General features: G+C 33.7%; 3 protein-coding genes across 3 annotated transcripts; all 3 read right to left on the bottom strand.

Moving 5' to 3' along the window:
- Nucleotides 1-3,932: 3,932 nt before the first annotated feature.
- LOC7489570 (glucan endo-1,3-beta-glucosidase) lies at nucleotides 3,933-6,640 on the bottom strand. Its single transcript, XM_002315186.4, has 3 exons — nucleotides 6,110-6,640; nucleotides 5,055-5,639; nucleotides 3,933-4,518 (listed from the first exon to the last, which is right to left on the bottom strand). Exons 1-3 carry the CDS (start codon nucleotides 6,572-6,574, stop codon nucleotides 4,135-4,137), a joined length of 1,434 nt encoding a protein of 477 aa, XP_002315222.2. The 5' UTR covers nucleotides 6,575-6,640; the 3' UTR covers nucleotides 3,933-4,134.
- A 2,651-nt stretch (nucleotides 6,641-9,291) lies between these two features.
- LOC7489569 (uncharacterized) lies at nucleotides 9,292-12,618 on the bottom strand. Its single transcript, XM_002315185.4, has 3 exons — nucleotides 12,019-12,618; nucleotides 10,822-11,038; nucleotides 9,292-10,292 (listed from the first exon to the last, which is right to left on the bottom strand). The coding sequence occupies exons 1-3, from the start codon at nucleotides 12,229-12,231 to the stop codon at nucleotides 9,802-9,804; spliced, it is 921 nt and encodes a 306-aa protein (XP_002315221.4). The 5' UTR covers nucleotides 12,232-12,618; the 3' UTR covers nucleotides 9,292-9,801.
- An 8,870-nt stretch (nucleotides 12,619-21,488) lies between these two features.
- On the bottom strand, nucleotides 21,489-24,250 carry LOC7458146 (DNA replication complex GINS protein PSF2). Its single transcript, XM_002315184.4, has 8 exons — nucleotides 24,077-24,250; nucleotides 23,928-24,002; nucleotides 23,693-23,807; nucleotides 23,424-23,520; nucleotides 23,312-23,342; nucleotides 23,145-23,231; nucleotides 22,177-22,329; nucleotides 21,489-21,905 (listed from the first exon to the last, which is right to left on the bottom strand). Exons 1-8 carry the CDS (start codon nucleotides 24,122-24,124, stop codon nucleotides 21,885-21,887), a joined length of 627 nt encoding a protein of 208 aa, XP_002315220.2. The 5' UTR covers nucleotides 24,125-24,250; the 3' UTR covers nucleotides 21,489-21,884.
- Between the last annotated feature and the right edge of the window lie 1,646 nt (nucleotides 24,251-25,896).

Below are 25,896 nucleotides of genomic sequence, written 5' to 3'. Positions count from 1 at the left end.
TTAAAATAAATTTTTAATAGAAAAACACATAAAAAATTATCGAATAAAAAAAATGCAAGGCTGCACATATGACAAATATTATAAAAAAATAAATTTAATCTATATAAAATTAAAACAAAATCACAGGTGAATCATTTATATCTCTTTAAAAATTAAATACACCCAATATCATTAAAAAAAATCATCACAAACTAATTAAAACATAAACCCAAAATTTATTTTAAAAAAATATCAACTAATGCATTATTTAAAAAAAAAAAAACTAGGCTAGGCACTGCTAGGCCTGACCCAATCAAGCAATGGCTCGAGCGCGGACCTATATGTTTTTTATTAGGAAAAAAAATTAACACATCATTTGTTCATCCCCGGAATCGCATTGAAAAAAAGTGTCATTTGTTATTTATCAAAAAACTCAATTTCAACTTATTTTTAATCTAAAACATCTGAGAAACACTCTAAAAACCTTGTTAAATTAATCCACAACCACAGAAAAATAAAAAAAACCACCCTAAAACCCAAAATCCATCCAAAATATATAAAAAAACCTCCCAAGGTCAAAAAATTTTAGGTGTTTTCAAAGTAAAAAAAAATCACGTAATCTTAACACTCCTCATCATATGAAACCATTTAACACAAAAAAACGATCGTTTTGGTGGTAAGATTCCTCACCAACTGATATTTTCTCTTTCTAAACCGTAAATCGTCGACCTCTCTTTTTTTCTCTAACTAAAAACGAACTGAATATGAGTAAAATAATGTTCGGTATTAAAATTAAATTCTGTAAAAGTTCAGGGGCCGATAACATAATAGATAAAAAAGATAGGGGACTCAACTGAATTTTTGACAGATATTCTCAATTTATCACCTATATTACTCGTTTTTTTCACTTTAGTCCTTTTTCTTTCAATTCGATCCTCCTTTACAAAAAAAAAATTGGGTATCAAATAAAATTTTAAAAAATATTACACTATTTAATTCACAGTACAATGTAAAAGATAAACAGTATTTTTATGAATAATAAAAACACCATATGTTTTAGCTTTACCGTATAATATACATAGCAAAGTAAGTATATCGGTAACACTTTTCTATCACGATCTGTTTATAGAGATTTTCACAGCTTTTTAGACTTAATATCGCTCAATAACATCCATCACAAAAACCCTTTTGCCAGACCCAACATTTGTACTGATTCATGAGTGCAACATGTGCCGCTAGGAGAGATACATGGGGAAATTATTCCCAAATTGAGTTCATAAGCTCACTAACAGAGGGGCATGCAGGACCACATTATTGGCAACTCCAAACTGGAAAAAAACCTTAATCAAGAAGATAATATGTTTCCTAGAATCATAATCACACCCATTAATTTGTTTAATCCTTCTATTGACTTTTTAACTATAATTTTATCTCCTCGGGCAAGATTTTAATAAACACGGGATGTTGAACTAACATTAGGCAATATGTGGCTATCTGAATACAATAAAAGACACGCTTACAGACACTGGTATTGCAGTCAATTACACTCAACAGAACCCCAGTCCGCAACTGGAACAGTGGTTAGATCAGCCATGGGCTGTAACTGGACCCATTAACAATTGTTTGGTGGAAGTTGTTCAGAGAAAAAGCTTAATAAATGAACTATTTTTTTTTAAAAGAAGGAGGTGGTTGCCTTTGATTCTGTATGTTCTGAGAGGGATAGAGAGATGACGCTCACCTCATTATTGACAGCCCATTACATGTCTTCCCATTAAAGTTGTTTCCTTCCAAAGGCACCATTGCCTTTAATCATATAATGGGAAAGAAATTCCAGTACAGAGGTGCTGAGAGAGAAGACCAGCTAAGAGCAATAACTCTCGCAACGAGGGCCATCACCCCATGGGCCAAACCAAAAAAACCTGCCAGGTTTTCATCATTGATCAATTGCTTTCATTTCTCATCCCTTCAATGAACGTCATAATTCTGTGGCAGTAATGACACTTTCCTTTCTGAACAAATACTAAGACACTATTTTATTTTATTTTGTGATTTGTCGAGTATAATTATGAGTACATGTGAGTCCTAGGTTCAATTGACAGGAGTTGTAGGGATCAACTAATTAGTACCATGTCCTATACATTGTTTGGGCCCCAAGTTTTAAGCTTTCGTTGCGTCAATTGCATGTACCATAATTGAGATATAAGTAGGTGGCGAGTGGGATTTTAAATCCCAAGAAAGTTAGCTCAGATTCATGAAAGTTCATCTCTAAGCATGAAATCACACCTACATCGGCTTAACTGATACAAAACCTATCAATAATTGAACAAATGGGTGTCGGTCGCGGATAGGTAGAGTTGAATGGTTTGCAAGTCATTCTCAAAACAAGCAACGACTACGATTACCGAAAAAAAAGAGAGTAGGCATACTCTTATTTTGAAGCAGATGTTCCTTCTGCAATCACCGTCACCTCTGCATGAAAACACAAAGTATGCACTCCTGTAAGGACAAACTTTCTCTTTTATTTTAAGTATCGCAAAGACAAATTAACAAGATTGGTACAAGTTAGAAAACTCCGTTTATTCGGACAGAACCTAAGAGCATTATAAAAAAAAATAGTTCCAAGTTGGCTTATCTCATGATTGCTTGGATGGTTATAGCGACGAAGCAGTACTGTAATTAATAGAGTCTCGATGAATTTAACTCGAAGTGAATACACATAAATATTTGATTATTTCCCTTTTCTTTTCGGATCAATCAATTTCTTGTTTTAAGCTGTGATAAGCACTGTAATTACGATTATTGATAATAATGACTGTAATCACTTCAGTCCATCATCATCATGCATGCACCTACAAGGTGAAAAATTAGGAGAGAAAAAAAAAACAGCTGAGGCAGCTTCTTGAAAAAGATTTCAAGGTTATCTTTCATTTTAATTTTGGACGTGGTCGCAATCAAGGGAGAACAATATCATAATCAAAAAAATTATTGTATCGATATTGGTATCATTGTATCAAGTATCAACATCAATGAATCATATATGATATACAGAAAAAACATAATTAATTAGAACAAAAAACAGGATAGGTTGGGTGTTTCTCTCATGGAACGTTTGGTTTTCCATGATTGGTATAATGTTCCCTCTCCCGAAAACTTAATTTCTAAATTTTGCTTTTCTGAATTTGTGTACCTATTACTGTAAACATAGGTAAGTACCCATGGATCAGGTTAATGATGCCTCTGTTTTTTCTCCCTCTATCTCAACGGATGCAAAGTAGATAGTCCAACAGCTAGTGGACCAATTATTTGGAGATTCGATTGATCCTCGAGAGCTTCATGATTTTTTTCCAGGTGAGCCCGCCTTGTAACGTTAAAAATTGGCTGATTAAATTTAAAAAGCTTTCTTTATATTTTTATCTTTCTTTTTTGTCGGTTAGTGTTTTTTTATTATTATTAACATGGATGTCCAGACTAACTTGCGCGTATCTTGATTAATTCCACGGGTCCTGAAATTAACGACCATGTAATCCTATAGTGACCTTAAAATTTATAATACTCGAACTGATGACTTTTATAAAACAAATCTAGAACCTGACTAACAAGCTACACCTGTCGGTTAGTGTTTTATAAGGCCGCTTGGGTGCAAGCTCAAATCGAGAAGTTGCGTTGCTCCTCTTCTGATTTGAAAATCAGCAGAGGAAATATTATATATTCCACACCTGAAAATCAGCTCCACAGGATAAGCAAACGACATGTCGGCGTCTCTAACGGGAGATGGCTTCTACGTGAGGGCCATGTTATACTAAAAGAGCCCAGGTAGGTCTAGAGCAGGCTCCAGCCTTTGTTGCATAAAAAGGGCTGGGCTATTGTGGCTGCCCTCCCAACTGGGCCTGTAGTTCTCCACGATCCTCATGGAATAAGAGTTCTTATGTTAAACAAATCAAAACAAGAGGAAGAAAGAATAACAGGGTGAATTCATGTTATTGAAGTATCATTTGACTATTGTCTTGTGACATGGAAGATGTGATAGTTGATATTACAATCAAATTGCAAGTATTAAAAAAAAAACAAAGACCAAATGATTGATCCTAGCTACTTCAATCTACATTTTTAAATTTATTTTCTTTTAAAAGTAGATTCAAGTATGTTGATATTTGTCTATATATATACAAACCACATCATGATGAGTGGGATTAACAATGCTGCATGGGACCTGATATTGTTTGGATTGAAACAGGCACCGCCAGTTTGAATAGGCTTGCAATGCGCCCCCTGGCTGCACACATAGTCTTTGTTCGCTTGTAATGCTTCGTCACTGGCGTCCGCTTTGGGCTCACTCCATGTCTTGCTTGTTGTGGGTGCTGGGCTTGAGCCAGTAGATGGGCTTGTTGTGGGTGATGGGCTCGAGTCAGTGGACGGGCTTGAACCAGTGGATGGGCTTTTTGTAGGCGATGAGCTTGAACCAGTGGGTGGGCGTTTTGTAGGCGATGTGCTTGGACCAGTGAATGGGCTTTTTGTAGGCGACGGGCTTGAACCAGTGGACTGTATAATGCAAGTAAATAAAAGACGAAATGAATCAATAAAATGTAATGGCATAACTTGCAAGTAGCGAGGATCTGCTTAATCTTAACGGGTGATTCCATAAATATAATCAAGTTGTTTTTTACAAGGAGTGAAGGAATTAAGAATACTGATAGCTGCAAAGAAGCGAAACAAAGAGAGAGTCGACAGATCAAAGGGAAAAGCAAGTGAAGAATATTATTTAGACTTCTTCAAAAGAACAGAAAAATCCAGTTTTATCGAATATGATATGACATTTTTAGATTACCTATCATAATGTCAATATTATGTTTCATATATACGCAATTTTTTGTTCATGTTCATACACAAATGATCGATCTCCTACCCATGTTAATCTTGCAAGTGATCAAAGCAATGTCTCAATAAGAATTATAATATATCTGGTGTTTTTTTTATTATTATCCATAGATATAAATAGTTAAATTAAAGTCACTACCCAAAAGGTGCAAAGAAGATTCCTATAAAGAAGCAAAAAAGGTGGCGTATATACTTCATACCTTTCCAATATTGCTCAAAATGCCAACATCATAAACCGGGCTAAAATCTGGCCTAAACAAGCCCCAATTCCTCTCTGCCGCTGTTCCAGGCTTAAGATTCTCATTAAACAATGCAAAAACATATGTCTCGAACCGCCGTTTGGGCATCAAAGGAGTCCCCTCCCCCGAAGTAACAACCTTAATCATGTTCTTATTATATAACACTGCGTTCTCCACCGTACACATGGGCTGGTTCGGGTCGCCGAGTGAGGGCCAACCAGACTCGGCCACAACAATGTCCAAGTCATCGTAACCCATTGCCTTTATTGCCGAATAAACTGCATCCATCATTGCAACGAACATGTTAGTGTAGGTAATGTTGGTGTTGTCGTCATGGATACCAGGGTTAGGCTTGAAAAGGATGTAGTCTTCCATGCTCGGAGAGTAGCTAAAATAAGGGTATGGGTTAACCAAAAGGGGTGACTTGGTTTGACGTAGAAATTCGAGCATGGGTGCAAATACGACTTTGCCATAGGCAGGCTTAATCCGGGCAGCACTTGGTTGCACAGAATTTTGCAAGATCCCAAGGGTGTAAGGAGTTGACACCTGCATAATTAAAATACAAAAAAAATTCATACTTAAATACGAATTTTAAGATCGAGATGTTTCTTGATATATTTAAGAATAAATGAGGATACACTCAACACAAAATTGAAAATAACTAAAATTCAATGTGAATGAAATTCGTTTCACATAATGTATATATTTTTAGGAGCAATTTTGTGAAAATGAACATTTTGGCTTTCTTGGTGATAATTAAACCTTATTTGATTTGTATTGTACTTGAAGGTATATATAGCCTTAAAATGATATGTTGAATTTTCTGATATTATTTTCATGAATTCATGTGAATGAATATAAATCATGAACGAACATCCCAGGACAGAGAAATTACCAGCAAAATATATTTCAAGGAAAAATGGAAAAAATAACGGATTGCCAATCGACATTTTTGATGAATATATATCGTCCATGTATTGACAATGGGGAAAAAAAGAAAGACAGAAATATCTTACCTTAACATCGTTGATCCCAGCACGAACAAGAGCCTGATGCAAGGACTTAATGCAGGGTACAAGATGAGAAATCCACTCCTTATTACCAGTAAACAAGATTTCATTGCCAACAGCGATGAGTTTAATCCTTGTTTGTGGATAAAATTGCTCGATATTGTTAGCAACCCATCGGCTGGCGGCATTTGCATCAACAAGAGCAGGAATATCACCATTACCAACGGTTACAGTCACGGTAATGTTTGTGTTGGCAAAACCGCGAAGAATGTCAGGATTGGTGTCAAAGATTTTGATGCTATCAATAATTGTTTGTGTTTTAAGGAAGTTGGCCACCTGAGATGGTGATGGCAGATCGTTGGCTAGGGTACCATAATTGACACCAATCGAAAAGGCTGTGGTGGAGAGGTGGAGGAGTGTGGAGAGGTGGAGGAGGGCGGTTGTGATGGACGTGGTGGTAGTCGCGGTCATGCTTTTAAGGCTTTCTTTCTTTCTTTGAACTCCTCCTCCCAAGAGACAAGGAAGAGAGATGTAGGAAGCTATGAATATGTTTATATAAATAAAGGGAACAAAGGATGTGAAAAACTATGAATACAAACACACACACACACACACACACACACATATATTTGTTTTAATCAGAGTAGACGTAGAGCCAGTAAATTAGGATAAGTAGTAAAATAAATAGGTAGGACCAGCTGGGATGTTTGACATTTTACGAAGATAGACAGAGATATTTGGCTATTTCCTTCTCAGAGGTAAATTTAGGCAAAATCAAATTGGTCCCTAAGTTGTAACATTTTTATTAGAATGTATTTAACAGCTCTTTGTAAATAAATCTTGTTTTTGTTAAAAAATCAGAGTTGTTGTGAGATACTATATAATTCTCATAAATTTCTTGGCATCCATGACAAGTTAAATTTAAAAAGGAAGTGTTTTTCAGCATAAATGTCATGTGATTACATTAGATAATTTAGTTATTTATAAAATTATAAATATATGAAATAATGCTGGCCATCTATTAGATAGAATTTGAAAAGTTGGGATTTAATTAATTAACGTATATACGTGGAATATACTAATTTAAGGAAAGTACTCCCATACAGTAACAACGAGGTATCCACACAAAATCTCAAACGACCACGAAGGAAAGACGGTTACATGCAATATTATTAATTATGAAGGAATCTAGCAGAGCTTGACAGCGAATGATATATAATACACTGTCTAAAGAAGAAAAATACGATCCATTTCATCATTCCAAGCTCGAACGTTTTTTGTTTGCAGAATGAAAGTTGATATTATGAGTTCTTTCTAATCTTTTTCCAAATCTTTCTACTCATAGTGGGAAAGTCTCTTAACATTTTTGTGCAGTATTTCTATGATCCATCTGGCTATCAATACCGCGCCCAGGAAGAAGTTCTCTATTTATGGGAAGAAGCGCGACTTATTTCATCCAATATTTTTTTTTGATGTGTTGATATTAAAAATAATTTTAAAAAAATAATTTATTTTGATACATTTTCGAGTAAAAAACATTTTAAAAAACAATCGGAACCATATTCTCAAACAGACAGTAGCTTTAAAAGAATGTGTTTAAACATTCTTAAGAATCACCATCTATGAGTGTTGTTTTTAGCAGATTACTGCTGTTGTTCTCTTTAATTCAGTTGGCTATGCATGTGCCAACCGATCACCGGATAGATCTGTACTGGGACTGAAACGTCAACCGATATCCTGCCACGGTTAAACGGTATCAACTAAAAGTCTCAATTCTCCAATTTGCCATAGATGGAGCTTTGCTATTTTTCTTAATCCTCCCTTGAATCGACTTCTTATAGGTACATGGTTCCACTGTCTGTTTCGGTCCCTTGCTCATTTTCCCTCTGGATTAGGGTCACCTGGTTAACCACGATTTATGTATTTGTCTGGACACGAGTTTTGTTGTAAGCAAGAAACTCTTTCAATCTTGTGGTGGGATTTTATCTACTAGGCGAGAATTTTTGCTACAAGGCTATGTAAATGAGGTCCAAGGATGGTTTCCAGCTAGCGAAGTTAAGGGAATATAACAAAGCGGGAAGGGCCCAAAACAGAATTGAGTGTCTTCTAAGCAGAGACCATGGAACTCGTTCATGTGAACCAAACCGCATACATTACAGAACATGACTGCAACAGCAGGTACAAATAATAGTATCCGGCGCAATCAATCACACTGTTTTGGTCCCACATGAACTAATTTTCCTAATGCTCCTGGTCTGGACAGAGATTCGTGTTCACTAGAATTAGAGAAGTCAAGAATCAAGATCCGTTTAACTAGGTCCACTAACGCCAGAGCCCATTGATGAAGCAGGATCGTATTCGATTATCTCACAGTTCTTGCACTCAAAAAATCAAAATGAAAAACCACCATGTAAACTCATTTCCAACAATTCAAACTTTCTAAGCATCTGGCTTCTAATATAACCTTCTGCCGAGCTACAAAAGGTGAGAAAAGGAGAAGCAGGAGTTCAGCAGGGGGCCAATCAAAGAAAGAACTCGACCTTTTATTCGACTAGTTCCAGAGGGTCTGCCTTTGCAGGATTGCTAACTGCTACCACACAATTGTATAATCAATCAAAATCAGCTCCCTCTATCCTTCGCTAAAATCAACAGCTGACGCTTAGTGACATGTACATCAACAATTGCAGGCAGCGGGTTCACCAGACATTTGAACTGCTGTACGACCACCTCACAACAGAGCCAAGACGGCACAAAAGCGTAAGCAGAAAGGATGCTTTAATGAAGTTGCGAAAGCACAACAATGGATTCTCTTCCCCAAATAAAACCAACTGGCAGCTATGTAATACAGCCAAAAATACTTAACAGCTTACAGCTTGTACAGCTGATTCGAATCTAAATTAGTTGACCGAACAGAATAAACAAAGACCTGATGATCATTTCGAAAACAATGTCCCAGGTCAACTGAAAGCCATCTGAATACGACTGGGTCATGTGCATGGAATTTATTATATCAATCATTATTAAAAATTGCACATGGGAAACGCGTAAGAGAAACATTTGTTCCACCCCTTAAAAAATCCAAACGATTCTGATTTCACATGGTATTTACTGACTATTCATAAGTTGAGGATGCCATCTCCAAAAGTAACAAGGCAATACAAGAAGATAAAATAAAAAAGAGCGGTAGGTATAACTAAACATCTGAAGCAAAAATATATTAATTCGTAGCATAACTCGGATTTTTCAGCACAAATACAAATTCATAGGGGAAAAAGTAACAAAAATTCCTTGGCCATAAAAAAAAAGGCAAGGAATGTATTCAAGACAAAAAAATACAAAAACAAAACAGCAATCCATGTAAAGATGCACCTTGGTGAAGCAAGTACTTTCTATTTGGCTGCAGTTGCTGCCATGAGGAATCTAGCGCCCAAAAACAAGATACTGTCACTTGATGCAAATGAACGAAAAATCAAAATAGATGTTTTATCTCCCAACTTGAGATGAAACAGGAAAATGAAGATATCTTCGGCAAATTGGCGTGTAATTTTCATTTGTGTCCCCTTTGTACGAAATGGCTCTTCATTTTGGTATACACTTATTTATCCGATGGAACAAAGAAAAAGAAAGAAAGCCGCAATACAATTAATCTCTCAGAGAAGGAAAAGAATTTGCATTTCTCGGACAAAACTCTATACACTTCAAAGAGCCCTGAATAAGGAGTGTCTCCGCCTCTCAAACTTCACCCTCCAGTGATTATCACTTTTAATAGGCTTCACGAATCGTTCTCCTTCCATTTCAAATTGGAGTGAGGACGGCAGACTCTTTAAATGTCCACTGCACTGCTTATGGTCCGAAGAATCAATACTGCTAAAAGTCTGTTCACCTGGATCAAACTGTCTCTGGTACGGTGAGTGCCATTTTGCTTGCAAATAAGCTAGAGACCTCCAAGGTGGAAGAGGCATCGAATTTTGCTTGAGAGAAGATCTAGCTGCATCGGCCATGACTTGAAGATACAGTTTTAACCTGGTCAAGGAGCCTACATAAATGACTGGAAGCGACTTCAATATTCTATCATAAGAGTCCACAGCTCTGGCTATTTCAAAGTGGCTTCGGAAGTCAACATCAATGATAACACGCTCAGAGCTTCCACCATTGATGCAGTTGACCACGTCAATATATTCATGATCCCCTGCCATATAGTATAAGAACCAATTCTCAGAAACAGAATGCAAACGCAGCTACATGAAACAAGATAAAATAGGCATGTTCCAAATAAGATTCACAAGAAGGTCCTCCCTCCAAATGGACCATCACAAGATTCACAAAACAACAACTTGTCCATAAAATCCAGATTAAATCATTTAAGGGGCACATGTTGGATATTAGAACTTGAGGTCAGGATTATCTAGTGAAAACAATGTTCAACTATGAAGGGTCGTTCAAGCCCCAATGAACATGTAAGATCATCAAATAAATGCGAAGAGTGAGTGCTTAGGCAAATCAAAGACTTCCCAGAAATAAGATTTATAATAGCTAACAGTTTCAGAAAAAATAAGCCGCCAAATCTCTCATTTGCATTGCATCTTAAAGGTTTGAAATTAGTGGTGAATGATGGTGGCAATTCCCTCAATCAAATCTAGTCAAGTCACAATAACCCTCTGCACCTATAGCCCCTCAAAGAAATGTTAGAACTACAACTTAAGAACAAGATCGCATACCTCTTGGCACCTTGCCACTACCCTGCCACTTGGATGCACAAACAGCAGCATCATATCCTGAAAGTCTCAGCAGTTTCACAAGAGAAAAATTGATGCAGCTTGCGTTACAAGGACCTGACTTGACATGATGAAGGTCTGACTCCTTGATCAATTGCACAAGAGAATGAACAATGGACAACAAGTCACTCTCATATTGGGCTACAGTGCGCTTGTAAAACTGCAAGAGCAGCAAATAATCAGCGAAATTCTATATGATCAAATAGTAAAATCTTCAACAAGAACAGGAGTTAAAATGCATCAATATAGTCTGGTAGATAGACTGCATGTTGTAATTTAAATACAATTCCAAGATTCGCGAGGAAGTCATCAACTGCACCTATTGAAACAAACCATACTGGGGAAAAAAAACACAAGAGTTGCCATTTAAATAAAATTGCAGATTCCAGAGACAGCCATCACGGTACATACCAGAGGAGATTCACACAGACAGACATGAGATTAGCTATTCGTCACGTGCACTTCAGTTTGTGATCTCACAGGATGTAATTGAGATTTCTGTTTTTTTTTTTTGGTACAAAAATTCCAATTTGATTAATTTTACAAGCAATCACAGAAATTATACCACAAAACTAGAACTTTGTGGTGATCCGAGAAGAGAGAGACAAGAGTTATGCTATATAGACACGGACACATAAAAATGGCACCATTTACTATTCTCACGAATTCGTGAGCTGAATCATTTCTCGAGAGACAAATATCTACAATTGTCAAATCTAAATTTTCTCTTCCTCACAAATTGCAAAATTCAACTCAATTTTAGTGAGAAATTATAACATAAAAATTACTCCAATTCATTCCTCCGTTTTCCGAAGGTAAACAGAACCAATGAAACTTATCTCTCTTCCTCGTAGTATAACCTAACAGAACTAAGAAAAAATAACAAATTTTTTAAAAAATAAATAAATAGAAACGATCTCTTAGACTTCCACGAATACAACACAGGCAAAAGAAGAAGATAAATAAACTTAAAACAATCCAATTCTTTATGAATTGAGCTCGATTTCGTTTTATATGAAAATAATAATATATATATCTTTCATCTATAAACTTCAATGAATTCTAAACAATTATGAATGATTCTATGCAATTCTAGTGTGAGGAGGGAGTAAATTGGTGAAACATGTGAATAAAAATTACCGAAATCTTGTCGCCAAGGTGGTGAAGATCAGAGAGACCAGAATCGCTATCGCTGCTACACCTGGAATCGGCACCGGAGCTACAGCCGTTCTCGAGAAAATCACTAACCATGAGAGCCAAATCATGTTCACTCTCGTGGCTAAATCCTCCTCCTATCTTCCCTACAATCCCTCCCGCCCACCAATCTCCTGTTGCCGTCGCCGCACACATCATCAATCCAGAACAATACCGTTTTCTCCCCTTGTATATGTATATTTTTTTCGCTATTTCAAAATCACCAAAAGTATGGAAAGAAAACTAACCGAATTATGGAATCTATAAATAAAATTTTAATTTTGTATGTTTACATAGAAACATAAACGCGATGATGCTTATATGACCACGTTTTGTGGTCATAAAAACGAGGCCTAACGATTCCGTTTTGAAGTTGTTTAAGATTTTGGTTTTAGGTAAAGGCGCAAGGAGAGGAAGAGGATTGAGTTTTTTTCTTTTCTCTTGGGGTGAAGCTAAAACCCAGAAGGAAGGAGAAAGGAGAGAGGAAGAGGAGCTTGAGAGGAGGGCAAGAAATGATAGGCAAAAATATCCTCAGACACTACACAGAGAGATAGAGAGGGGGGGGGGGTAACCAGGGGGGTGGGGATGGAATTACGGGAATATCCTTAGATATTATTTTACTTTGTGGCCAAGTAACTCCTCGGATTTCCAGGGGGGGTGAAGTGGATAAAGAGGATAGATAATTAATGATGAATCGATTCGGGATGTGGACGGAGTTAAGTACTTTATTCGCTGCTGCTCTTGGTTTTAATGATAACGAAATTATGAATTGATTCTCTCGGGTCTTTTTTACCTGTTACATTTCTCCCTGGCAAGTGAATCTTTATCGTATATTTCTTTTACTCGGAGGTTTTGTTATTCTTTATCGTGAATATATTGCAATTCGGAAGGAGGGCAAGAGTTGATAGGCAAAAATATCCTCGGACATTATACAGAGAGACAGAGAGAGAGAGTCGGGGGGTGGGGATGGAATTACGGGAATATCCATCTAGAGTGATACTTGCATCATAGTGATAGAAAATGATGAGTTGTCTTATTATATAATTTTTATTATGAGAAAAAAATCAGTAATATATTAATATCCGGACCATATTTTTAAACCAAAAAAACACGGCATGTTGATAGATTTTTGTATTTCCCTTGTAGAAAACACGGGAGTCGTTGCAAGTTTTCGTTTTTTTTTATATATATTTTTCATTGAATATTTTGTATGTATTTAATGTTATAATGGATACGTGTTCTACAAAAATATATTTAAATAAACAAAAAAAATTCGCAAAATTAAGTGTCTCGTTTAATTTCCTTTGGGAGTTTGTTGGCACATTTATTAAATAATTATATAAATACCAACAAAATATAAGAAAATCATGACTAGCTAGTGTCACTGTATATATATATAGGTATGTTGCATCACCGATTAAGCTAGAAATACATAATTATGGTCCAAATTTCATGATCACAGCATGTTTTTAAATTGATCATTATTTTCGTGTATCTTTTACGTCATCATTTAATGAACACGTCGACAAATTTAATAACAGACCATATCCATCGAGATTTTTTGTTGCGTTGTTCTCAATAAATGGTTTTATATCAACAAATTAATGAATAACTCAATTGTTAAGAATTATAATCGAAACATTAAATTTGACAATAAAAAAATCTTAAACAAATAATATATTATCATCTCAGTTACTAACAAAAACAGCAAGATGTGCTGATATTTTCCCTAGACTGGAGTGCGTGGAGGTGTCAATTCGAACGGGGTTAGAGAACATGGAAGGGGAAAAACCTAAACATAGTGGTCCTAGATGATATTAGTTTATAGCCCGTACTATGTTGTCATTCATATTATTTTACTTTTTAATATAAACAGTATTTAAATACTAGGGAATTATTTTGTGTTTTATCGAACCTCGTTTAATGAATTAGTATTGAAACTTTCCTGATATAACTTACATGGCATGGGTTTAATATTAAAGTATATGAAAGTTATCAATTTTTTTATTTAAAAATATTTTGTTTAAATGGTAAAGATATATTTAGATAAAATTAAGAAAAAATAATGAAATAGATATGAAAAGATTTTTATGTCCAACTTTTAACATGACTTAATTGAGTTGGTATATTCAAATACAACCTTGATGACCGATAAAAAAAAATTATAAGTAAAATTAAAAAAAATAAAATTGATATGGAAAAAAAGTTATTTATCAAAATCATTATTTAGATTGGGTTTAAAATTAAATTGTTTTAAAAAAATTTCAATATAATTCAATTAATTTGATCAGTTCAAAAGCTATATAAATGATTATTAAAAAAATTAATGATAAAATTTAAAAAAAAAAAACTAGAATTAAAATTAAAAAAAATGAAGAAAAAATATAACTGCATAATGACTTCTAAGTTTTTTTTATGTAAGAAGTGAACAAGAAATGGCAGGGAAAGTACGATGCTTTAACAAGGAAACAGCATTTCGGGCTCGAGGGCCAAGTCACCATGCAACTTGGATTAAACAGCTGAACAAATAAAAAGTACTCACGGTCATCGCCTGAATGGAAAATGACGTAACTTTTACGGATAACTTCTTCTTACGTCAGCCGCTCATCACCCAATAATTGACCGTTGACTTGGCTCTTTTTCCTCTTCCTTTCCTAAGGGATATTTGATCGAAGTTTCGCAAAATTTTAATTTTTTTTACTCCAAATTATATGTCAATGTTAAATATTTTTTTAAAAATAAAAAAAATATTATTTCAATATATTTTCAAAAAAAAAACTTTAAAAAACACCATTCATCGCTATTTTAAACACTTTTTTAAATTCATTTGAAGTCCCTTTAATAACAGAGACGAGTGAATGTCCAACTTATCAAAGAAAAAACCACTGTTTACCGTGGAGGGTTTGGTTGACGATCGAACTGAAAACCAACGTTATTACAAGCTGTTTATACATGCTTAAAACTTTTAGGATGACGTACGGTGATGTTTTTATACACATCCTCGGTTAATTGCCCGTTGTCAATGACGCTTTGCAGATGATAAATCACGTTCACCCTTCCCTTCTCCACCAAACCTCTGGTCTTCACACGAGTGCATATCCACCCAATAAATTAAACTGGTCGAAATCAATAGTAATAAAAAAATGACAAGTCAATATTCATGAATATACTAGAATTAGATTACATTCACCATATCCTTCGCATGTACAGCTTGCTTGTCATCGACTAAATGGTATGAGAGGGCAACCGTTACGTACTTTTCTTTAATTATTTTAAAAGTATTTTAACCGAGGAGTTAACAAAGTACAACTAATTAGAAAAACGTCTTGATAGTTAAATTTAATATTATCCATTTATTGAGATCTCAAAAGTAAAGGAAGAAAGAAACAAGGTATAAGTTGATTATTGAAAATCTTTTATTTTGAGGAAAGGATATTGGAAGCCTGTTTATTAACAAAAAAAAATATACAATTTTCCTTTTCATTTTCAGTTTTCTTCTCATTTTCTAGTTTTCTTTGTGAAAAATGTGTTTTTTAAAAAAAAATAAAAAAGAATCTTTTTCTATTAAAAATATATCAAGATTATAGCTATTTTTCTTAAGAATGAAACCATATTTTTTAATAATCATCTTAATAATTGTATTTGTGATAATCTAATTATAAAATATTTATTTCATTAAAATTAAATTAAAAATTATCATGAAAACATTATACTTATTAGCTCAAAAAAAGTAAATATCTAGTACTATAGTTTTAATACAAAAATAAATTTATGACACTTACCAAATATAAAGATATCAATATAGTATTTGTTGAAAATTTTAATTTCTTTTTAATTTGAAAAACAATGAAGAAACTCATAAAGAAAAATTGTGAAGAACCTAAAAATGTATTTTCCAAACTTAGTATAAATTTAAAAAATCGGTTTTTTATTTATCAAAATGGAAAAATATTACATTTGAATAGAAAGTTTTAAGTTTTTCTTTTTTAATTCTATTTTTTTCAAACATAAATTATTATTTTATTTATATACTGTTCCTGAAAATTACCAATGATGCTTGTTCCTTTTTCCCAATTTTTTCAAGCGGAGCTGCTTAAGAAAAGCACAATAAAAGAAAAAAGAAACAAGAGAAGGTTCCCCTGCCCTGCACACGCGGGGCTATAGTGGGTCCGCAGGTTAGTGGCAGTATCCGCCCTCTTTAAAGAATTAGGACACTTGCCACGTCTGCAAATTGCAATTAATCATTGGCCAATAATGGACCAACCCAGCTCAAGCTTTTAAAAGCTGGTCGGCCATTTAAGACCCGGCAAGAATCCTATGAGGTCTGTTCTGAGAAGTTTGAACTCTTCTGGACCTCTCTCGTTTTCGTTCACGTGGGATGAGGACCATTTTAGGTAAGAGAAGAAAAATGGTTATAACTTCGTGAGAGATCTTTACACTGGGTTCGGTGTTAGGCTGCTGTCAACTGGTAAGTTTGAATTACTTTTTTTTGGGTGGGGGGCGCCAGCATAAGACTATTAAGTTATTTAAACTTTACTAGGTGTATATTTGATACAGTTGTACTGCATGTTTTTTAAAAAATATTTTTTAAGATTTTTTTTAATTTTTAATATAAATATATTAAAACCACAAAAAACACTAAAAAACATATAAATTTAATATTTTTTCAGACAAATAACAAAAACAAAAACTATTGTACTACTAAACAATCTCTTCCCATACTTTACAATAACTACTTTTTTAATGTATATAATGTCACAAGTCATATTTAATTTATTGAAATATATGATTAGAATGGTTAAATAAGTAGCCACCATAAAGTATTGATTATGTAAATCAAAAGTTAATCACATGTGGTTGAAGCATAGGTTACTTATCTAAATTATTGATTATTTATATAAAGGTGAAATATTTTTTTATATATAAGAAGAATTGTAAATACAACAAAATAAGATAAATGAAGACATGTTCAGTTTTTTTTAAAAAAAATAACAATAAAAAAAACATATACTAACATTAATTGAAATTAATTAAAAAATTGACCATATTAACTTAAGTTCACTAAAATTATTTTTTCTATAATACTAACTAGAGATGTGTTTGTTTCAATAAAATTCATTTTTTTAATGAAACTAACTAGAGATGTGTTTGTTTTGCAAAAAATATTTTTGTAAAAAGTAATTAGTTTCTTATTATTTTTTTAAAAAAACACTATTCATTTCTTTAGATGGACAAAGTAAAAGTGAAATTAAATAGATGTATTTATTTAAGAAAAAGAACTTTTATTTCATATAATATCATATATCTATTTTTATCAGCATTAATAACATCAAATGATAAAAGAATGTGATAACAAAAGGATGCAATAATGATAAAAATGTAACATATAAGAAAGCATTAATAAAAAAAAAAAAAAGGGTGGATATTGAAGTCAAAATCACTTGAGATAGATAAGCATCATAAAGGACTAAATTTTGTGACTTCACAACAATCTTATGTCATGATAAGAAATTAACCATCAACACTTTCTGATAATCTTAATGATCCTTGACTATCAAAAGACGTATGGGTTCAAGTCTACTTACTGGGAATGGGATCCCGTAAAAGGGCAAATGACGAATGGGACCCCCGCCAATAGACCTCGAGGCCAAAACAAACCACACTTGCACAAAAAATGTGATACATTATGTGACTAGCACCCTCGCTTATTAAATCGCTGCAAAAACTTAACTGCTCATTCTGACTTCTAAGTGTCTACTGGTCCACGCCAGGCGATGGCCTCTGGACCCATTTTTAAGGTCAAACGCTAAAAATGTTCCATGTTCAGGAAAATGATACCATTATTTTATGATAAAGTCGACGATAATTTTCAAACTCCAATTCATAACATGCTTAGCCTAGGATTGTGGTTAGAAATATTAGCGAGTCAATCAGTTTCAAACCCGTTCATCGCTAGAACCATCCATTTCTCCCAATTTTGGAAGCATTCCCTGCAATGGGGTTTCAATTGTGCAATAAAGAATTTTCTTCCTGCCTCTTTGGGAATCTAATAATTGCTAAACGGGTCGACTTTTAAGGAGAATCTAATCATGGCTTAATTAAAAACTAGGAAAAAAAGAGAGAAGGAATCTAATAATTGCCAAAACAATGGCGAAAAGGATAATAAATCACAACTCAGACCAGCATCATATGCTGAACTAATTTCTGATGGTGCACGAGAAATAATATTTTATTCACCATCTAATAACAAATTAACTGGATGGATTTGATGCAAAGCGAAAGCAGGCCAATCTCCAATAGCCATAGTCAACTTCCAATACTAGCACCTCATGGTTCGAAAAATTAGATCCATTCATCATTTACTTAAACAAGCGTTTCTGGATCCTAATTTACGTCACTTAGATGTCTGTCTCCCTTAAAATTAGCCTCAAGGCTGGCCTTCCCGTGCATTAAACTCTTCAAACAGCAGTACTAGAAACTTTAGTGCGGAACCATGTTATATATTTCCCACCACCCGACAAGAAAACCTAAAGGCTTAAAACTTTTAGACTCCCTCTATTTTAAGGCTAATTTACCAAAGAAAATCATAATGACTGCTGTCTTCCCACCCGCATTCCTGGTCCAAGGTTCTGTTTCCGCACAAGTTGTAAAACTTTTCAAAAGATGAGCCATTTTATGGATGTCAGGCATCCAAGAGGACCAGACCTTGTCCATCATTTTATGGATGTCAGTCACAGCATATGCAAACAAGCACTGCTTTAATGGCCCCACAGGCCAGAACTTAACTGGGACGCTCAGCGTGTTCTGCTTCTTACTAGTTGGACCTCAAGGAATATACCTACATGCATCTATCCGTTTAAATTTCAATATGAAAGGATTCTCTTTTGCGATTTTAGGTGCATTTTGTGGATTATTGACAGGTATTATTGTTAAAAATAAAGGGGAGATGCCTCAGAGCTGTTCCTTATTTTTATCATAGAAACTAATTCATGTGGCGAAAAAATTATAGCTGTCAACACTATTTACTGTCATAAATTAATATAAATTATAGTAATGATTATTTTTTAAAATTTTAAATTTAATCATTAACTTTTTTTTTCTTCACAATTAAGTTATTTTAAACCCAAATTAGCACTCAATTACATATTTTTTTGAGAGAGAGAGTTAAATTGAAAAATAGAGGACTAAAGTGAAAAAAACAGTAAAATAAATGATGGCTTTCAAATTTGTTTTAAAAGTACATTCTAATCTCCTATCTTTTTAATATTAGGTGATCGGTCCTTTTAATTTTAGAAATTTTAATTTTAATATCAAATTTTATTTTCATCATTTTCAAGTTCTTTTTTTATGAGAAAAAAGAGAGCTCGCCAAGTTCCGACTCAGAGTAAGAAACATATCATTGCAACAATTACAGTCACCAAAACAATTAATTTTTGTGTTAAATAGTTTGATATGATAAGAGTTCAAATTAGGTTTTTTTTAACCTTAAAATGACTAAAAAACATATATGAGATCGAGAAAAATTATTATTTAATAAATTTTATGTGTCAATTCCTATTACAAATTGATTTTAAAACCAAATTCATTAAACACAACTAGGTAAATGATTTATATTACGATATTAAATATTTTAATCTATATTTGTCTCTTAACTTTTTCAATTTTATTTTTATTTATCGTTAATGACTTTTAAAAAAAAATTACATGATAGTTCTTGATTTATTTAATTGGATGTATGCATAATTTTTTCAATTTATATTTAGAAAATTTTTTTATATTAAAAAACATGTTGAAAATTTCTAAAGGTTTAATTTTTTTTGTATCATGTATTGATGTTTTAAACTTGATTATTTATTCTTTAGATTTTTTATTTTTTTCTTGGTTTTTTATAAAAAATTCATTATTTTAAATTTCATCATTCAATCCAAGTTTATAATGCATTGTTTATTTTATTCTAGTCTTTATTCTTTTGATTTTTTTTTCTTTTGTTAATATTTTTATTCTTTTTAATTTAACTCTAATTAAAAATTTATTTTTTATTTTAGTTTTAACCCTCATTCTTTTATTTTTTATTTTTTATTTTTTTATGTAATTTTATTTTTCAATTTAATCCTCCAACCTTTTATATTTTAGATCATGATTTTTTTTATGTATAATGCTTCCGGTCTGATAACCCGAATCATAAATTTAAAAAGTTAACGAGAGTTGATATTTTTTTGTCTTTTTTTTTTTTGCAGCTTTGCCGAGAGCAGTATTTTTAAAAAAATTATTTTTTTTATTGTTACCATATTTTTTTATTATATTATCAAAATTTAACCTAGTTATTAAATTTCACTTTTAAAAAAATATAATAGTCCCTTGAACTTTTTTTTTTAGGTAAAAGAAATTTGGGGCAGCGGGCAGCGTCACAGCAGCCACCAATCTAGTTAAAGTCTATTTTAGAACATATAATTTACCTAGGAAGCGTAAAGTCATCAAACAAAAGTCTAGAGCAGGAAACGTTGAGGCGTATCTAGGAACAAAATACAGCCCAACAGAAAGCAAATAGGTAGATGTGTACCGACAGGACTTAACAAATGGTAGTGAGCACAGAATTTTGTAGCATATGTAGATAAACAATGTCTAGTGAAATGCCAATAAGGAATTCCAAGAAAATGAGCTTTTTCTAAACAAATAGTGCATTTCCATGAGTACCTAACATCTGCTTTTCCAAACTTCTTGAGCCCTCAAAAAATAATAAATATTTACTGTGAAATTAAGTTTTGAAATCAATTTGAATAATGGCACCTCTTTCCAGGAAAAATGCATGACCAAAATAAATCCAAATTAGCATTCAGGCAACTTTCATCAGAAAATCTATAAGTCCAAGTTAGGGTATGTTTGTCAGTGTGGTAGCGGTTGCTTTTCAAATAACTTTTCGTGCCGAAATGCATGCCAATGATGTTTTTTCATTTTTTAAAAATCATTTTTGACATCAGCACATCAAAACGATTCAAAACGTACAAACCGTATTAAATTTTAGCAAAAAAAAAAATTAATTTTGTGGGAACGCGGTTTCAACCGCGTTCCCAAACGCTTTCTAAGACCGCAATCAGTCACCAAACCATTGCTTGCGTGACCCATGGTTGTTTCAGAACATGAGACAAAATCAAAACAATTTACAACATCAAATGAAAATTCTATCCTAATGCCCACACAGTCAGACTATAGATTCAGTTTTAAAATATGCTGACTAGATAGAAACCTAAACATTATGACCAGATTTAGCATGACAAGGTTGAGTTTGGAAGCACGCAATCCTGATTCAAACTTCCTAATATGCATCTGAGTCATCTCTATCAAGCTACCTTCCACCACATTTTCACTGCCATGTCAGACCTTTAACAAATGTAAATATTTTCATCTAAACATCAAGATATACACATCCCAGAAAATCAATTTTAACATGTTACCTCCTAGAATTGCCTTACACAAAGTTATACATGTGAAATAAGACCCAGAAATCACTCCACCCACAATTTGACAAATTCATTTTGGATAGCTGTGAACATGGAGGGAGACATTTGGATTCTACATATCGAGGAACCTTCACATGTTATTGTGCTTAATAAGAAAAAAAATAAAATTAGCTTATACATATAGTGCTGAAAAAGGCTCTGCGCAAAATCTACTGTCATTTCATCACTACGATGAGCATGGGACATGATTTTTGTGAGAAAGGTCAAAGAAACTGAAATACCTTCTATGGTCACCTGCAGAATGTACTCTTTTCAGGTTGAGATAGGAAGGGAATTCGAGAAGATGATGACTTCTTATCGAGGCTTCAAATTTCGCTGCAGAACAAGAAAATTAGTTAAATAAAGGAAACCTGGGCCGGTGGCGTAGCACTTTTGAAATAATAGTCCACCAATTCTTTTTTCACTGTTACACAATTTTCATTTTCAATGGTTAGGAGGTAAAGAAGCACCGAGCATTGCACAAAAAGTTTGACCATCATTTACCACTGCACCAATACATTTCTCGATTTCATAATAATGAAATAAAATGAACACATAAGTCCGCCAATGCACAGACATATAAATCTGATATTAAGAGATGGCATACTTTTGGCCTGTCAGTAGGTATTTGTGGCTGTTTATCCAGCGTTCTGTCTGTATCTGGTGTTTGCTGTTCATTATCATGCTTATAAAATGCCTGCAGAGCTCTCCCAGCAAATGCACGGATTACATTGACTTCCATTGCAGACATATTTTTCCACTGCAATATCAAATTCAAGACATCACTTCACAGAGCAGCAGAATGCAAGATCTAACAAAGGTACAGTATAATCACAACATGATGAAGAATGAATCAAAATCCAAGAATTAACAAAGAGCTTTCCAACAATCCTACTAATAGGCAAACGCAAAAGCTGACACCATTTGACAAATCCAACAAGCAGATGAGAATGTCTCTGTTAACAGCATCAACCACTGCCTATATTCTTGATGGAAGTTCCTAAGAACAATTCATCCTTCCTTTCCAGAAAGGATATAAGATATTGTTGTATGTTAAGTTAAAAGTCTCAACATCTACTCAACTCTCAACTATGAAGTTGATTGCCGGTTGCAAGGAGGGTACTCAAGCATGCAAGACAACGGCATCAATTTTCAGTGTGACAAACTTCTTTTATATCTACATCTTTACTTAAGTGGAAAAGGTGAGGTACTTTTTATCTCTTTTCCTTTCATTGGTTAAGTAATTTTTTCAGAACACTGGTATTTGAAATAAGAAGGGTGCTTTTCATCCCTGATTTCACAATCTATATTTCTCCCATGGATGCACTTAGGCACACTGCCAAATGCTCTGATTCTTGCACTTTAATTAATTTATCGATGTCCATCATTGTCCAGTTAGATGCAGTGGTTCAGATCATCCTCTCAACATAAGCCAGATCATCCTTTATCGGAACGTGCATATTAACAATTTACTCTTCACTTTTGCCCAACATAAGCCAGATCATCCTCTCAACCAAGATCAGATTTTACAAGAATATACAACTTTCAAATGGTAAAGAGAGACAGCAAGCATACCGTCACCGTAGATGCAGTAAACTTTTCTAGATTAGTCTCCACTTTATGAAATCTTACATCTCTGATATCCTCGATAAGTGACCTCACCTATTAACGGGTAAATATGACATTTATGCCAAAAACACAAAAACACAACTGAAAGAGATGAAGGAATCGCCAAAGCTTACCATATACATGTCAGGAATGTCCTCACGTGCACTGCATTCACAAAATTAGAGTTGACATTCAATATTGTCATCAATGAAGTGCGAGGTAAAACAGGAATGTTTCAGTACTTACAGGTCGAAAAGAAGTCTTGAGATTTCCACGTAATGAAAGGGTAAAGGCTGGAATGCGTGAGAGTCCCGTTCTGCTTCCAAAACCTGAGTCAAATTTTCTAGTCCACAAAGCCAAAAGAACAATGAGAAAGACTGCAATCTACAACTTAGTTTCTGATAGAAATACAGCAAGAACAGTTAAATTCCTAGCCTGAGATAACAGTGGAATAAATAGCTGCATCTGATTGAAAGAAGAGCGGGAAACTAATATCACCACGGTCCAGAACGCACCAATTGACATCCACTGAGGAAGCCTGATTGTGCATTTCCCTCTCTTCTTCAAAGCCAGAGCTAACCAAATCGGCACTTGAGCTGCCAATTGTGGATAAAATGGTCCATAATCCCCCTGCCATTACACCAAATCAATAAATTACAAAAAGAAATATTAAACCAAACAAAATTGAAGAAAAAAAAACGCATACAAGTATTTTTGTGCGTGTAAGAGAGGGAGAGAGGGAGGCATTACACAAATAAAATTGAGAGAATCCATCCTCAAATTTGGAACAATCTCCACCATTTCATCTTCTGCCATAAATTCAATCTGTACATCAAAACAGCAGGCAAGCATAAACAACCAACCACAGATTTATCGTGTATAGAGAGAAGGAAAGGCACCTCTTCAGAAGAAAATAGAGACATGGTAGAGTCAGATTGACCAGCCATTTCTGCGACCGTGGGCGGATCTAGGGTTTAGCTAGATGGTTATTTGGAGCAATCGCAGATTAGGAGAGGCAAGAGGTGGTGATGTGGAAGGAAAGAGAGATGGGAACTGTCAGCTGTGAGGTGTGAAGTGTGAGTTTTACTTCTTTTTTGGCTGGGCGCGCTAAAACTGGGTTTAGTTTTTAAAATTGGCGGGAGTTGAGGAAGTTTGGGCTTCGGATTGGTGGCCCAGACGGTATTGTTTTTTAACACCTAAAGTTAGATGATCAAATGAATAAGAGCCTGTTTGGTATCGTTGCTATTTCTTTCGGGGGGGAAAAATTGAAAACAGCTTTTAAAAACTTAAAAGTTACAGTCGAAGAACTAACGATTTTTTTAAGGCATAAACAAAGATAAAATTTACTGTGGTTAATGAAAATTTCGAAAACAACTTCTTATAGAAAAAAAAAAGCATATCAAAACAGTGGTAAAAAAGGCACATATGCCCAATGATAAATTATAACATTACAGGATTAACGCCCACTTTCAAATTTCAATTGGTAATGATTTTGTGGAAGAATTTTTTTTTTTTTTTTTGCACCTGGTTCAGCGGATGCGAAGCAGGGGATAGTCACCGTGGATAGATTTTATGATATTCATTCAATATTTATTATTTATTTAATAAAAAAAATTTCATATTTATAAATTATTAATTGAATTTTGAATATCTATTATTTTCCATTATTTATTATTTAATAAAAAATAATTATAGCTAATATATATTTCAAGTGTGTGTGTGTGTGTATTAAATGATAAATATTATACATGTATATATTTTATATCAATATAAAGATATGTATATATCATGTTATATTAAAAAAAATCTAAATAATTACAAATATATCCATATGATATAAATATTATTTTTTTTGGATTTCACAGTATTCATATATTATTTATTATCTATTAAATAAGTTATTTATCCATAAAATATTGTATTAGTATCTATCAAATTTTAATTAAATTATCATTCCTTTTAATTAAATTATCATTCCTAAATGTAATATATAAGTGGCACGTGAAAAAAAAATACACAATTCACTCGAGCCAAAAATAGGTGAGCACTGAAAAACTCTTGACCGCCACGGACTCAAGTGTTTTTGGTGGATAGCCTCCTCGAATGAACTCAAATCCCAACCATTGGATCACTGGGTTCCCCTAGCAACCATCAATGGGGGCCCATTGGTCCAATGAGTGTCGTTGTTTTTTGAGTTGGCTTTTAGAAATTTTTTACCTGGGGCTGTAGGAGAGGCTTACCGTTGACCCAGTCGTATGTAAATGGATGGACAATGAGCCGAGCCCATATATCCACTTGATTCTGGTTGTTAATAAGAAATAAGAGGGCTAATTGGCTTAATATTCAAGCGAAAGGGCAACCCGTATTGGCAAAAAAAAAAATTGAATAAAATATCTGCAGGCGACATTCTCTCATGTGTCAAGCTGGATGATATAAAAGGCTTTTTTTTTGTGTTAATGTCAGTAGATAAGTTTATTTAATTTTTTCCGAGAATATCTTTAGTAGTCTAACAATTGTTCTGTTAAAACAAAGAAATATGTATAAACAATCAAATTTCACATGGAAACTCATTGTATTTGCTCTGTTCTGGAATGAGAAGTCAGGGGTGAGAGTGGCAAGCCCTGAAACGGAGACCCTAAATGTGTTTGGGAGATGCTTAGCAATTGTTTTTTTAAGGTATTTTTTATTTTAAAATATATTAAAATAATATTTTTTATAT

This window comes from Populus trichocarpa, chromosome 10 (assembly GCF_000002775.5).
Source record: "Populus trichocarpa isolate Nisqually-1 chromosome 10, P.trichocarpa_v4.1, whole genome shotgun sequence".
NCBI lineage: Eukaryota > Viridiplantae > Streptophyta > Magnoliopsida > Malpighiales > Salicaceae > Populus > Populus trichocarpa.
The sequence above is the reverse complement of the archived record's forward strand: the minus strand, read 5'-3'. Positions and strand labels throughout refer to the sequence as shown.

Coding starts and splice junctions, on each gene's coding strand:
- LOC7489570 (XM_002315186.4), bottom strand. CDS start 6,574: ATGACCGCGACTACCACCACGTCCATCACAACCGCCCTCCTCCACCTC. Junction 5,640..6,109: donor CTGGGATCAACGATGTTAAG/GTAAGATATTTC, acceptor TTAATTATGCAG/GTGTCAACTCCTTACACCCT. Junction 4,519..5,054: donor TTTTGAGCAATATTGGAAAG/GTATGAAGTATA, acceptor TGCATTATACAG/TCCACTGGTTCAAGCCCGTC.
- LOC7489569 (XM_002315185.4), bottom strand. CDS start 12,231: ATGATGTGTGCGGCGACGGCAACAGGAGATTGGTGGGCGGGAGGGATT. Junction 11,039..12,018: donor ACCTTGGCGACAAGATTTCG/GTAATTTTTATT, acceptor CTGCTCTTGCAG/TTTTACAAGCGCACTGTAGC. Junction 10,293..10,821: donor TAGTGGCAAGGTGCCAAGAG/GTATGCGATCTT, acceptor ACTATATGGCAG/GGGATCATGAATATATTGAC.
- LOC7458146 (XM_002315184.4), bottom strand. CDS start 24,124: ATGGCTGGTCAATCTGACTCTACCATGTCTCTATTTTCTTCTGAAGAG. Junction 23,521..23,692: donor TCCTCAGTGGATGTCAATTG/GTGCGTTCTGGA, acceptor TTTGTGGACTAG/AAAATTTGACTCAGGTTTTG. Junction 23,232..23,311: donor ACATTCCTGACATGTATATG/GTAAGCTTTGGC, acceptor ACCCGTTAATAG/GTGAGGTCACTTATCGAGGA.